This window comes from Nymphalis io, chromosome 15, assembly GCF_905147045.1.
Source record: "Nymphalis io chromosome 15, ilAglIoxx1.1, whole genome shotgun sequence".
Lineage (NCBI taxonomy): Eukaryota > Metazoa > Arthropoda > Insecta > Lepidoptera > Nymphalidae > Nymphalis > Nymphalis io.
The window spans coordinates 12140800-12156511 of NC_065902.1; the positions used below are offsets into that span (position 1 = coordinate 12140800).

The following is a 15712-nucleotide window of genomic DNA, read 5'->3' on the forward strand; positions in this document are numbered from 1 at the left end:
GGTAATTTGTGGTTTAATAATGTTTTGCACTCAAATCATTAATAACTGTTAATATAAATAATTACAACACGTAATATTCGGAGACACTGTGAGCCGTCTCGCTCCACCCACAAGCGAACGCGATAAATCCATTATAATGTAGTTTTATAAAAAAATCTATTTCGGATAGCGCGGACTCTTCGACTCACTTCGACTGGACTGAACTACTATTATAAATATCCACACACCTCACCATTCCACACGGTTCTCATTGTTGGTCGTGTCAGCGACACGTGGTCTGCCAAAATACCTAACGTTCATGTCACTGGAACGTTAAAACTTAAAGAAAAACTTTTTTTTATAGAATAGGAAGGCGGATGAGCTTATGGGCCACCTGATGGTAAGTGGTCACCAAACGCCCTTAGACATTGGCATTGTAAGAAATGTCAACCATCGCTTACATAGCCAATGCGCCACCAACCTTGGGAACTAAGATTTTATGTCCCTTGAGCCTGTATTTACATTGTAATTACGTCTCTCTATTCCTAATTGGCTAATTTATATGTGATGAATAAAAGCCATTGGATAGAAATTACGATAATATCTAAGGCAATAATATGATTTGCAATAACTATAATGATAACTATTTCCCTAAAACTAATTTACAAAGCCTTTATAGCATTTCTTCGTTGATGAACTTTAATTGATTCTAATCTGGGTTAATCTTAGCAAATTGATAGGAAGGTCAAGTAAGAATAAATACTGTTTATATTGATTTTTCTAATAATCAAAGTTTTAATTTAATTGAAAAATATTTCATCCGTTCTGGGACACGGTATTCATTTCATTTAATAAATTTAAATCGCATATAAAAAACAAACGCAAGATTATATAAATGATGAAAAGCTCGGTGTTAGTATTTGGTTTCCAAGCCGGATATGAATAAATTGAATTGTATTTGATTTGGTTGAAAAAGGTGAAAAAGATTAACTACCGAGTTTCTTGACGGTTGTTCTCGGTAGAATCTTTATCGGAGGTAGCTTTACATTTAATTCAATACTATAACATGACGATTCAAAAGTGCCCTTATGAGTCTACTTGAATAAAAATTTCATGAATAATATTGTATAAACAAATTTATTTTTTTATATATTCCGGAACTGAAGGTTCCTATTATATAGTAAGTGCTATATAGTTATCAACATATGACCAAAATCAATCGTTATAATAATTTAAGCGTATTCTTCAAAGAAAACTCTGGTTTATGGGATCACAATGCATCCCACGCGCTCTATTTCTGTTTCCAGGGCTTGCACGAAGGTCGAGGCGTTACGAACACAATTCTCCATCAGCGTAAACAATTACTGCATCATAGATTTACTGATTCAACTCACATATATGTTTACATAGTTATATATAACACTGCATAATGTATAACTTATACAAAATATATAATCGAAATATACATTATTCAAGTAGACGAGTAACGTTACAGGAGTAAAATCAATCTAAAGATGAACCGGTTCGGAAGGTAGATTCTATCGAGAAGAAACGATACAAACCTATATTAGTCAAGTTTATACGATTCGATTTATATATTCTGTGTGGAAATCAACGTTCACTTCTATCATACGAACTTCACGTTTTTTATTATCTACGTTATAACATTATTGTATTGTGTTATGAGTCTTTATTCAATAGAAAAAATATTAATAAGCTTAGGTTTAAACATCACAAAATCCAAAAATTTGGATTTTATTATCAAACCCAATATAAGCCTAACGCCAACTGTGAATGTTTTGTTAAATATAAATTATATCATTAACTAGGAAAGTTTGAAATAATAATAAGTAATGTTCGAATTTTCTCCCTCTTGATTATTGACGTAACATTTAAAAAAATATAGGGAAAGACAAAACAGGTACCTTCTTTTTTGTTAGCAAAAACTATTGACGAGCTTTTACGTTATTAATAAAAAAAATCGAATAGGCAAATTCAACATTACATGTATGTTTTCCTCAAATTTCCAATAGTGAAAAAACTCTTTCTTGTGTTTCTTTGCTCCTTAAGGTTGCATGACGGAGATCGTTATTATAGCGATAAGGCCGCCTCTCGTACTTTCTATCTTAAAACGTATGTATATGTATTGTATTGATTACAGGTTAAATTGAAAAAAATTGAATTGATTTCGACCCATACGAACTCTAGTAGTAAATAAAAGTACAACGTAAATGAAATACATATTGAGATGATTCTACGGTTCTCTGTGAATTACATAATGAAGGTAAATAACATATTTTTCCGCTAACAGGGTTGCTACTTTAGTTGGTTATATCATTATCTAGTCTTCATGAATATTTCGAACAGATAAATAAAATATTGTGGAAATCACATAGTATCTTCTGAAAAAACCATTATAATTGAATTGTAGGAAAAGTAATTTAAATAACTTTTTTTTTTATTTACATAACGGTCGGCGTCAACGTCGATCTTCATGGCGTTAACATTTTTAAGTTTCAGATTAATTTTTGTCGAGCATTGTTTAAATTATAAACACAAATTAAGCACATAAAAAAATCAACGGTACTTGCTCGTATACGAACCATGTATCTGTCACCGAGCCATTTTGGCTATCCAAACTAATATAATAAATAATATTGTGTGTTTATTACGCTTTCGCGTATTAATTCCTCAACCGATCGTCATGTAATTACAGGCACCTTGGGAACATTTCTTACAATGTCAATGCCTATGGGCGTTGGTGACCACTTACCATCAGGCCCATATGCTCGTCCGCCTTCATATTCTATAAAAAAATATAACCCCCACACGCGGACGATGCCTCGGGCGGAAAATTGTATAAGATAATAATAAAAATAGCTCTCAACTCGTACCTAGCAGCCCTGCTACTGAGTTAATGAAGACATGAGCTGTATTTGTATAGCCAGAACATAAATAGCTGCAAAGTGACCGTCCATTGTGCTTGTTTACGACTTTACTTGAGTACGCCTTATATGTACTAATATAACACATTAGCTACAATTTAATATTGCAATTTACTCGACTATTTATATATATTTGACGAGCCGGTTGGCGTGGTTGGTATATACTTGCCTTTCCACGCCGAAGGTTGTGGGTTCGATTCCCACCCAGGACAGACATTTGTGTGCATGAACATGTCTGTTTGTCCTGAGTCTGGGTGCAATTATCTATATAAGTACGTATTTACAAAAGAAAAGTAGTATATGTAGTATATCAGTTGCCTGGTTTCCATAGCACAAGCTTTGAACAAGCTTAATTTGGGATCAGATGGCCGTGTATGAAAAATGTCCCAGGATATTATTATTATTATTTATATGTAAGATGCGTTTCCTAACAACGTAGATATATGTTTAAATATATACTTGTAATAGAACTGAAACAGTCGTATTTATATGTAACTATTTTCCGCTATATTATTATATATATTATTATATATATATCATATATCATATATATATATATATATATATATATATATATATATATATATATATATATATATATATATATCATCTAAATAATATAATATTTCTCTTTTTCTTGAAAAGAAATATCTTAAATGACCTACTGCAGATAAGATGACGAGTATAAACCGCATATAAAACCACTGTGGTCACTAGACATACAATATGCAATTACTTTTTGCCAGTAAAAAAAGTAAACTGTCAGCTTGTAAATTTCCCACTGTTGGGCTAAGGTCTCCTGTCCTTTTTGCGGAGAATGTTTGGAGTTTACACAACCACCCTTTTTTTTCACGCAGTGGAAACTTTCAGAAAGGTACCCAGCTCCCATGGGGGGGGGGTCTGAGTTATGTGGGATTCTTACACAACCACCCTACTCTAATGCGGTTAACACGAGATGAATTATAAACACAAATTAAGCACATGAAAATTCGATGGTTCTTGCCTGGATTTGAACTCGGAATCATCGGTTAAGATTCACGTATTTTAACCACTGGGCAATCACGGCTTTTTTAATTTAGTAATAATTAATCACTTGTTATTTTTTTAACACAAAATAATTTTAAAACAAAATTAATCGAACACTTTAAAAATTTGAATAATTAACGTAATTAATGTTTCGCTATTATCAATACGTTGAACCAACATGTTAGACATTAAATACATCCCCAGGGCGCTAAATTGAGTTCTCATTATATTTTCCCATACGTCTAAATGGCACTACACCATGAAAGCCGTCCACACGCCATCGACGATCAACATACATCACGTTGACCCAGTTCATAATGTAATTGCTTAAATAATTAAAAACAATTGAGCGCAATGTCGCGTATGGATCATGATGGTAATCGTTTCTTCGAAATTTGTCTGTAAGTAACGTTAAGATAAAGATGAGATATAACAGCGAATTCACATGCAATGTGATTTTGTTAAAATGCGCTTATGTTAAACTATATGTACTTTAGAGCATAGAATATCAAATGATCCTCATCAATGCATACATAAATAGGCAGAAACATAACAGTTTCGTCTCGTCTTCGCCTTTTTCGCCTCTGTTTGTCACCGATTTTTTTTTGTTTGATTTATTAAAAAAAAGATTTTGTAAGGAAAAGAGAGGTAGTATTTCGGTAATTGCGCTGTTTGGCGGTATTCTACCGCATCTGAAAGCATTTTTGTGTTCCGGGTTGAAGGGTGACCCAGTGTAACTACTGACACAATGATCATGCAAGGAATGGTTACTAATTCTTACAGCGCCAATATAAGCGGTGGATTACACTTACCATCAGATAGTCCATTTGCCCATCCGCCTAACTATAACAAAAAACAGAGGAAATATCTTCTAATATTTAAAATGATGTCTCATATATATTTTTTTAACTATTTTTATAACTTATATCAATATACATGAATCAAAACAACACATGACTCAGATGACTTCCTCGAGGCTTATCATCCACCGAGAGTGACGCTATCGCGGTTGTTTTATTATTTAAATTAACAAATGAAAGTCGAAAGATTACCATTTTTTAATATAAAGTATATATGCATACCACCCATTGTAATTGGCGGAGTGGATTATGGGACTCAAGGCCGAATTACCAGTACATACTAAGAACAAGCGGTGCCATCTTCGTATTAGTGAGACGTTGAAGACAGGATCGCTTAGTCCTAAAAGGTATGACGCCTCGACGGCAGTCGAAACCTACTTCTTAGCTACATCATTTTTAATCATTTTTAAATCAAAATAAATTTGTTTCATTAGAGACACTCCAGAGATTCTTCGCTAGTAATAATTAGTTATTATAAGAGCACCTTCCTCATTGTAAGGTTGCCTTTTAAGATAAGGCGACCTTATAATGAGGAAGGATTACGCTAATGAGTAATCCTACTTATAAATCAACAACTTTTTATTATTGTTATTTATGAATCACCGCGATATATAGCGTTACGTTCGCTGGCCGACGCGACTGCCCGTCGCCTTGACCTTGCCGAGGCTCGCCCTACATTGATTCAACGCTCTCGTCACAAGCAAATGGTTCCGAGCACTTAAATTGATTAACTTTATTATCATTTTACCGTCACTTTTTACATAACACGATTAGTACCTATTAAGCTGCATCAGCCGCGTTAAGGAGGGGGGTTAGGTGTTAGATAAAAATGGGCTATATGTCCGTAGAAGCACTGCAACTACACTGGTTCACTCAACCTTCAAATGGAAATGCAACAATACTAAGTATTGCTGTTTAGCGGTAGAATATGTGGTGGTACCTACACAGACGGACTGGCTGTAAAGTAACAGCCTGTTAATGTCCCACTGCTGGGCTAAGGCCTCGTCTCTCTTTTGAGGAGAAGGTTTGGAGCTTATTCCACCACGCTGCTCCAATGCGGGTTGGTAGAATACACATGTGGCATAATTTCAATGAAATTAGACACATGCAGGTTTCCTCACGATGTTTTCCCTCGCCGTCAAGCACGAGATGAATTATAATCACAAATTAAGCACATGAAAATTCAGTGGTGCTTGCCCGGGTTTGAACCCACGATCGTCGGTTAAGATTCACGCGTTCTAACCACTAGGCCATCTCGGCTTTTTTTGACTGGCTGACATATCCCATATCCTTTATATATTTCTTTGGCTAGTTAAATCTAAGAAATCTTAGACTACGTCTATTTACGTTTTTCATTTACATATATTCATATGCAACACGGTAAGCTCATTGTTCCGTTAAAGTCGACAAGATACCTAAAACGTAGGGCGACGTGTCACGGCTACGGTTAGTGGTCACGTCGCTTTCTTTGATAGCATCGTTTCGTGTCACGTCCGATCGACTGAAACAGGTGTCGAGACTTATAGCTCGATTGCGGCTTCATTATGATACCCAAAAAACAACTCCGACCTCGCTAGCTTTCTATTTGGAACTTATTGTGTCTAAATGTATTAAGTTGCCGATGTAGAAACCATTGTCAGATGTCACCATCGCCCATAGACATTGGCACTATAAGAATTATTAACCATCCCTTACATCGCTAATGCGCCACCAGCCATGGGAACTTAGATATTATGTATATTGTGCCTGTAGTCTCACACTGTCACACTGGCTCACTCACCATTCAAACCGGAACACAATAATTCTATATTAGCACTGCTTTTTGACAATTGAATATGTAATGATTACATACCCAGAAAGGTATTGTAAGGGTTGTACAATGTTATACCACCAAGTTATTTAGTTTTTCTAATTAAGAAACCAGAGCAAACATTTTATACAAATTAAGGAAGCATGTATAACCAAGTCTCAGACGCACTTGTCCGTGGAGTAAATTGCAATTTAATTTTTAAAAAATCTTATTGTGTCTAAATGGTTTTATGATATTCTAGAATTCATTCCTTATATTACAAGGATATGATGGATTAGGGATTTTATAATCATGTCCGGATTTGAAGCGGAGATCTTCGACAGATTTACATGATTCAATCACTGAACTACCTACCCCCGCTGTTATCTAATATGTATTAATAACATTACATATCATTTGATATGTAAACCTGCATGTGTCTTATTTCACTGAAATGCTGCCACATGTGTATTCCACCAACCCGCATTGGAGCAGCGTGGTGGAATAAGCTCCGAAACCTTCTCCTCAAAAAGGGAGAGGAGGCCTTAGCCCAGCAGTGGGACATTCACAGGATGTTCATGTACTGTACCATTTGATACCTAATTACGATACATTTATCAATTTTGATATCTGCCACTTGGAGTATTAAGCAAGTCACATTAGCCATGTTGGATTTAATATGCCGTCATATAACCTAACCTAAGACAGGTGCGACTTTAACGACTGATCTAACGACACCTCATTCGTCACAATGACAACTAGCTTAGTTTAACGTACAAACATTAACACTACAAGTATAGGCTGATATAGCCATTACCCTCCTTTTTATAATGTCGAGTAATTAATTATGTAAAATAGACTACTATTAACTATTACTAAGTTGTAGTAATAGCCTCTAGATGTCCCACTGATGGGCTAATGTTGACTCTCCTTTTGAGCAGTAGATTTGGAATATATACCCTATATGTTTTATTATTATATTATTACATACCACATATTGTTGCTACAATTGTGGCAGTTTTTTTTCTGTGTGTGGGTAGAAAAAAAAAACTCACGATATCACGACGTCACGATTGTTTTCCGTCACAGCCGAGCTCGAGAGGAATAGTGTGGATGCTTAAAATCGCATCCAGAATTCTTGTACTAAGCAAAGACAAGTGAAATTAATATGGCCGAAAGGAGTTCAGGCGCAGGTCCAATACCTTTGCGTGATTTCTGGAAATCGATAGTTTCTATGGAAGTGTAAAAACTGTATCATCTCCAGGCTCCGGCTTCGGGAATATCTGAACAGAAAACCCAACTTTTTATGGGACTGGTTCACAAAGAACTTGGGATCTTTACTTCATAATCTAGCCGCTAAATCTAAATATAAATAATCATAAGTCATGTTCCTTGCTAGCTATCAGATATCTATGGTCAGCTATGTATTTTTGTGTCTGAAATTTTAAACTAAAGTTTCATAAATTACAAATTTTTCTTTAGCCAATTATTCATTAAATATTAGCAATAATTCTATACGTAAAATATGAAATAACGACATTTCTCACACTGAAACTAATTTTATAAATTAAATTGAAATCTTCGAACTGTGCCAAATAAGTACGGGACATAAATATTACTTAGTTCTTCGTGAAAGTGAAGATTTATTTTCATGAAGAAAACTAACACAATTAATTGAAAATTATTTGATAGGTATCTGAAAAAACTAGCTTAATAATCATAATTTGTGTTTATTCAGTTTAATATATCCTAAAAGTGATTATATATTTAACACTTTTTGACTACGTCGATAATTCTTTTTAAGATAGACTAGGTTTTTTTAATGATGCCAGTCTAGGTAGATATATAATGCACATATGTGTGCGCAGATACGGTCCCTCAATTCCTTTACTTTTCATCTCTATCGTTTCGAAACCGAGAGAATTGTTCCTGTCAATTATCTTTTAGCTTTCTGTATTGTAACTCAACCGATATTCTAACTCCTTGCGACGGTTTTCTTCGTTACATATTTAATTTGTCAACTTTAAGTTATAAATTGGATCCTTTATGTCCGTTCACACAGCTTGTAAAGAGTACATTTTTTTCAATAGATAGTATGGAAAAAAGTTTTGGGTCATTGAAATAAAGTTGATTTTTTATTGATTAAACTCAATAAAAAAACGAACAAAGGACCTTATGACCCGCAGCCATATAACATACATAACTATATACTTAAGTGTCTTTACAGTAACAGCCTGTTAATGTCCCACTGCTGGGCTAAGGCCTCCTCTCCCTTTTGAGGAGAAGGTTTAGAGCTTATTCCACTACGCTGCTCCAATGCGGGTTGGTAGAATACACATGTGGCATAATTTCATTTAAATTATACACATGCAGATTTCCTCGCGATGTTTTCCTTCACCGTCAAGCACGAAATGAATTATAATCACAAATTAAACACATGAAAATTCAGTGGTGCTTGCCCGGGTTTGAACCCACGATCATCGGTTAAGATTCACGTGTTCTAACCACTAGGCCATCTCGTCTTAAGTGTCAACAAGTTAAGTTTAACTAGCAAAATAATATAATAAACAACAATATACCTACAAAACATGTTTTCTCGACTATGTTTATAAATCAATTAACTTCTTGCTTCGCTATGTCAATTACATATTTACTCAAGTAATTATTGCAATAAACATAAATTTGCAAGATATATTAATAACAATAAATAATTAAGAAAATATTAAAATTTCTGCCAAAATAATAACGGTTTAATAAATATTTAAAGAGCATTTTCTTTAATGTATCCAACACTTTTGACGTTACTACGTCGATGACATTGTTTAATTTAATTTCTTAACGATAACTTGAATAATTACGCCCTTATAAAAGACGTTTAGCAGGTTTTTAGGTAACACACAAATTTCTTCTCCTTCTACCATCATTGATGTGACATTAGAAAGAAGAAAACACAGCATTGTTTAACTACTCATCCTGTAACTGTACAATGTGTTAACCGCATATATCCGAAGTATCTCATTTCACGATAGACAAGAAGTAGAAAAGTGTAAAGTGTGTATATAAGGAATGCATGACGATGCGCGTTCTATAGCCGTATAAATTACCAAATCGTAAACAGTACGCGCCCACCTCTTCCCGTCGGCTAACGCTACAATACAAACATGGTCAGAACTATAAAATCGTTTATAATCGTTAAATCGCATACAATAATGCCGATAAAATATTTACTCAGTAATTAAAGTGCATTTATATCGCTGTATTAAGTACTAATAATCTCGATCGTTAAAACAACCTTTAAGGGTTCAGTGTGTTTAAAAGTTTTGATAACTTTTTAGTATTCATAAATTCTTAAAATTAAATTTATTTATATCAGACTACAGCCCAATTAATGTTACTAAATTTTAACACAAAAATAGCAATTTTGCTACGAAAAATTTTCAAGAAGTTTGTAAAACATAAAACCTACATATGTATGTATGGAATATGTTCTTTTTGAAACAATTACGATGAGAAACATCTTAGTATCTTTTTTTATTTCACTTAACAAAATTATCATAATTCGCTACAATAAACAATGAAAATAAAATTAATATTTTAGTTTTATTCGACTTATTTATACCATACATTGCACACGCGTCGCCCTTTCTGTTATTTTTCTGACATCAGTTTCATCATATCAATGTTAGAATTTCACTTTCAACTTAACATTACGTAACATTTTTTTTTATCCGTATCTTGTTTTCTTAAAACATTGTACAAACGTATTTCTAGTAATTGATAATATTACACAATATTTCTATAACAATATTCGATCATTATCATTTATTTGAATTTTCTTGTGAAATTTATGTCATAATAAAATTGAACGACTAATAATATCGCTATCAGTTATATCAGTATCGGTCACGAATTCCTTTCGACGAGGTCAAATATATTATTATTTTTAAACGTTTCGATTACACATACTTACCTACCTGACGGAAATACTAAGACTGTTTCAGAAATACTAAGATTCCCAATATCATAAAGCAATTCCTTGATAAATAACGTAAGAAAAAAAATGGGCGAGTGTCAAGGTATCCACGAGAATGGATGTGTAAAGGTGAGAGCTCTCAGTTTTAGTTGGTCACCGTATACCGTCCTTACGTATACATTAACGCACTTTAACAAATCTTTCGCTGACGTCGACGCTCGAAATCTCACTTGGCCCCTACGGTGTAGCGAGCGCTTGGATGTTTACATATCATAAAAAAATTATTAACACTAATTCAAAAAATCTCGAAACTGCATAAACATTAATGAATATTGTTTACAAGGCCGTGGAAATGGAAAATTTAAAGATAATGTATACTACCAACGAGCCCGTCCTGTATATTTTAACTAGTATGAAATACAAGTAGTTTGAAATTCCGTTTCTATAAAACACTTCTACTGGTGGTAGAGCTTTGTGCAAGCTCGTCTGGATAAGTACCCGCTCATCAGATATTCTAATGCAAAACAGCAGTACTTGGTATTGTTGTGTTCCGGTTTGAAGGGTGAGCCAGTGTAATTACAGGCACTAGGGACATAACATCTTAGTTCCCAAGGTAAGTAGCGCATTGGCGATATAAGCGATGGTTAACATTTCTTACAATGCCAATGTCTATGGGCGCTGGTTTTTTTTTTTTTATAGAATAGGAAGGTGGACGAGCATATGGGCCACCTGATGGTAAGTGGTCACCAAACGCCCTTAGACATTGGCATTGTAAGAAATGTCAACCATCGCTTACAGCCAATGCGAAATGACCACGCCACACTCGAGCAAATTCCAAATAAAGATCGATCTATTACGATATATTAATGATATTTTTCAATTGTTTCAGTCCACAGCCGACGGAGGACCTGTGGTTTGCAGCAGTTGCAATAGCGCTATCCAGGGCAGGGTAAGTTTATATGATTTATTATTAATACTCGTAGACTACGGTGAATATCGTGAAATCTATAGATAAAATTAATGTGTTAATCAAACCGCATTGGAGCAACGTTGTGGATTAAGCTCCTCAGTGGGAGGTCTTTGCTTAACAATGGAAAACTTACAGGCTGTTACTTAACCAACTCGGGTTTTAGTCCAGCTGTTGAGTGCCAGGTAAATGTACCGTAATCATATAGTCTTGAAGAAAGCATTTAAATATGCATATATCTTAAGAATAATGTAATATGAAAATTTCAGTTGTGATTGAAAAAGAAATATCAGTAGTGTATATATATTAACCATCTGTTTTGTAAATTATTTCGATTATCAAACGTTTAAAACAAATTAAAAATATCAATTATCGTGTCGTTAGAATAGAAAAAAAAACTTTTGTTCAGAAAAAACAGGTATTGCAGACAAAAGTAAAATAAGAAAAAAAATTATAATTAAATAAAACTAATAAAAAAAAGACAAATTATTTAAATGAAATTTGACGTGACGTTCAAGTGACATGTGCCCAATATATGAACCATTCAGCCCCAATTGTATTTGAAGACCAAACACTGATTTTCATTGTTACCACTAGCGGGTTCGAAAAAGTGATTAAAAAAATAACGTATTAATATAAATAACAGTAACAGCCTCTTAATATCCCACTGCTGGGCTAAGGCCTCCTCTCCCTTTTGCGGAGGTTTGGAGCTTATTCCACCACCCTGCTCCAATGCAGGTTGGTGAATACACATGTGGCAGAATTTCAATGAAATTAGACACACGAAGGTTTCCTCACAACGTTTTCCTTCACCGTCAAGCACGAGATGAATTATAAACACAGATTATATAAAATAAAAATAAGCTTAAAAATAAAACACAAATAATAATTTAATAATTATACGATAGCTGATAGTAATAATGTTGTTGATATCGCGTACGTGTCAGTGTACAAGAAATGAAGTGGTCAATCAAACAATATCAGACGATAAGCTCTACATGTGCCGCGTGCAAATCCTTACTGACATTTCGAACGATATAGTTTGTCTGTTTATTTGCTTTCAACGTCTCAATGTCACCACCATGAAGTGTGAGCTCAGTTTTGCCAAATTGAATTAATTTACTTAGCGGTAAGGCTTTGTGCAAGCCCGTTTGTGTAAGTACCACCCACTCATCTGATATTCTACGCTAAAAACTGCAATAATTAGTTATTGTTGCGTTCCGGTTTGAAGGATAAGTGAGACAGTGTAACTATATGTACAAGGGACATAACATATCCGTTCCCAAGGGTGGCGCATTGGCGATGTAAGGAATCGTTAATATTTGTTACATCGCCAATGTCTATGGGAGGTGATGACCACTTAATATCACGTGGCCCCTTTACCCGTCCGTACTTACAACATAATATATATATATTTGTATATATGCTAATTTATGTTAGAATATAACACAATCAATAGATAGGACTTATTATACAATGCAAGAATAAATACGATATAAACTTAGTTTAGAGTGTTTTACGTTATAACTTTGCAATGCAAAATTAGCTTGTTTGTTAACAAGGAATTAAGGATAGTTAGGATGTAAAATGTTCATTATTTTATCTTTGGCTCGTGCCAAAATCGAAATACATTCAGAACCTACATCGTGTACGACTAGAGCGTTTTGAATGCATTTCAAGTACATAATCAGTATATATTCGATCGATCAACGCCATACTTGGTGACAATCATTGCGATACCTTGCTTGGCACTACGAGAAGACTTTAACAATATACTTAAGGAGTTAATCAAATTAGAATCGAGAAATGTTCGGGATGAAATCGAACTAGTACACTATTAAAGGTGAATATCACATTTCGAGATGTTATCTAATATTTATTTATTTATTTTTACTTGTAATCAACAGCGTTACAGAAATTGTTGTACAGTTATTACTCATTACTAAAGTAAGGCCACATAGGATTACAATTTTATAATACGAAGCTTGACAAAAAAAGCAAAGACACAGTATAAGTATTAATATTTACAGTAAAAAAAAATTCTTACTTAATATTAATTTTGTGTGTGTGTGTGTGTGGTTATTCGCTTTACAGTGAATATTTATGTAATTAAATAAAAACAGTCTGTGTATCTTCGTACAATGTAACATAGTTTATTAGCTTTATTGGCCCTTATTTCGTATTAACTCAATATATTTAATTAATTCCAAGCAATTAGGTTTTATAAAATATTCCTTATTCGAGTAGGAGTACGTATAAGGACCATTCAATCGTTATATTAAAGGCGTAAATTGAATATAATACTACCCTTGGCTCGGAATATATAAGGACTAACATTATTATCGATACAATGACAACACTTTTCCTTGAATTCATCTACTTATACTATTGAATTATATATTTTGCCGGATCCATTATAATTGGTTATTTTGGACAAATTAAAATTAGAAATATCATTTATTTATTATACTTAACACTTCGGTTTGAACAAGAGGCGAACTTAATGATTGAAAACATTATCCGTAGTAAGCGTTTATCTAAGCAAAGTTAACAGTTAACAGTAATAAGAAATTATATACTGGGAAAAAACAGTAAATAAGCGAAAATATAGTAATGTAAAAAGTTGCAAAATGACATAGGGTATCTAGAATCTGCCCACCCCGACAGAAACAGAAACTAGTATAACAATAAGAAAAATTGTGGTTTGGGGGTAGAACCAAGAATCGCAATGGAACCGTATTTGGTAGCCGTTTAATGTAATGCTCTTAATTTCCAGATAGTAACAGCGCTGAACAAGAAATGGCACCCCGAACACTTCACATGTAACACGTGCCACAAGCCGATAGACGGCGCCAAGTTCCACCAGCACGACGGCGGCGTGCACTGCGTGCCGTGCTACACCCAGCACCACAGCCCGAGGTGCCACGGCTGCGGGGATCCCATTACCGATGTGAGTTATTTTTTTATTTAACTTTTTAACTTGGTGATACGGTTCTTTGCACGTCCATCGAGGTACGAACCACCAATAACTTATTCTACCGCCAAAAAGCAATACTTAGTATCGTGTGTTCCGGTTTGAAGGGTCAGTGAGTGTAACTACAGGCATAAGGGACACGACATCATATTACCAGGATTGTTCGCGGGTTGCCGATGTTACGGACGATAAGCCATTTGTCAGTCTGTCTATCCATCGTACATATATACATAAGAACATAATCATTCATATTTTTCTGTCTTTATGTAACGCGGTAACTATTAAATTTACTTTATAATTATAATAAAACTCTTGAAAAAATAATTATAACTCGTTGCACACATAAGAGATACGCGAATGGGACTCCATTGTTACGTGTTTATCTGCGAGTCCCATCACGTAAACGCCATTAGACCTCGCTTCACTTTACTGAATGCACTCTTGATCATCTTAATGTGGAATATGAAATAAGATGAATATTATTATAGCAGGAGAATGTTTGGTTTTATTAAATTTGCAAAGGTCACATCTCTTCACTTATTTAACCTAAGTTTATAGTTGGATATAATTACAAATATTATATACTAGTGTTCGGCAGCGGCTACGCCCGCTTGTTAGGTAAGGGGGAAAAGTTTATGTCGGGGGAAGCCCTACGTTCTTCCTCAGGGTTCTAACCGTGATGGACAGACAGGCAATTACTTTCGCATTTATAACATGAATATAGATTGTTGTCTCATACTTTAAATTGGAAAAAATATATATCTGATAAATAATTATATTTTTGTTTAAGTATAACGTTTCTTTTTTTTAATTTACCCAAAGATTTAGTCTGACTGTGTGATACCTTAAGCCATATGGAGCCAAACGTTAGGTGAAACGATTCTATCTTTACAAAATATATGTTTACTAATAATAATATATACATTCATACAATATGTACGTACATGGATTATGTGTACAAGTACATAACATTTGATCTTGTTTACTAAAACTAACCTGCTAGGGATTTATTATTATAATATATATATATATATATATATATATATATATATATATATATATATGGATAATAACGGAAAATAAACTCAGTAGTAAATATTTTCACCAATCAAACTTACTCAGTTACGACATACAATAAATAAAAAAACGCCGAAAACGATACCTATTAAAAATATATATATCTAAAAACTCTTATTCAG

At 33.9% G+C, this 15712-nt stretch overlaps 2 protein-coding genes across 3 annotated transcripts in view; one reads left to right on the plus strand and one right to left on the minus strand.

Moving 5' to 3' along the window:
- Positions 1–15712, minus strand: part of LOC126773783 (uncharacterized) — a 54283-nt gene that overhangs the window by 22904 nt on the left and 15667 nt on the right. The window lies entirely within an intron of this gene.
- Positions 1–15712, plus strand: part of LOC126773866 (transforming growth factor beta-1-induced transcript 1 protein) — a 28424-nt gene that overhangs the window by 6575 nt on the left and 6137 nt on the right. Inside the window, exons 2-3 of the mRNA XM_050495088.1 lie at positions 11462–11521; positions 14316–14489. Of these exons, the coding sequence (XP_050351045.1) occupies positions 11462–11521; positions 14316–14489 (234 nt within the window). The remainder of the gene's footprint in view (positions 1–11461; positions 11522–14315; positions 14490–15712) is intronic.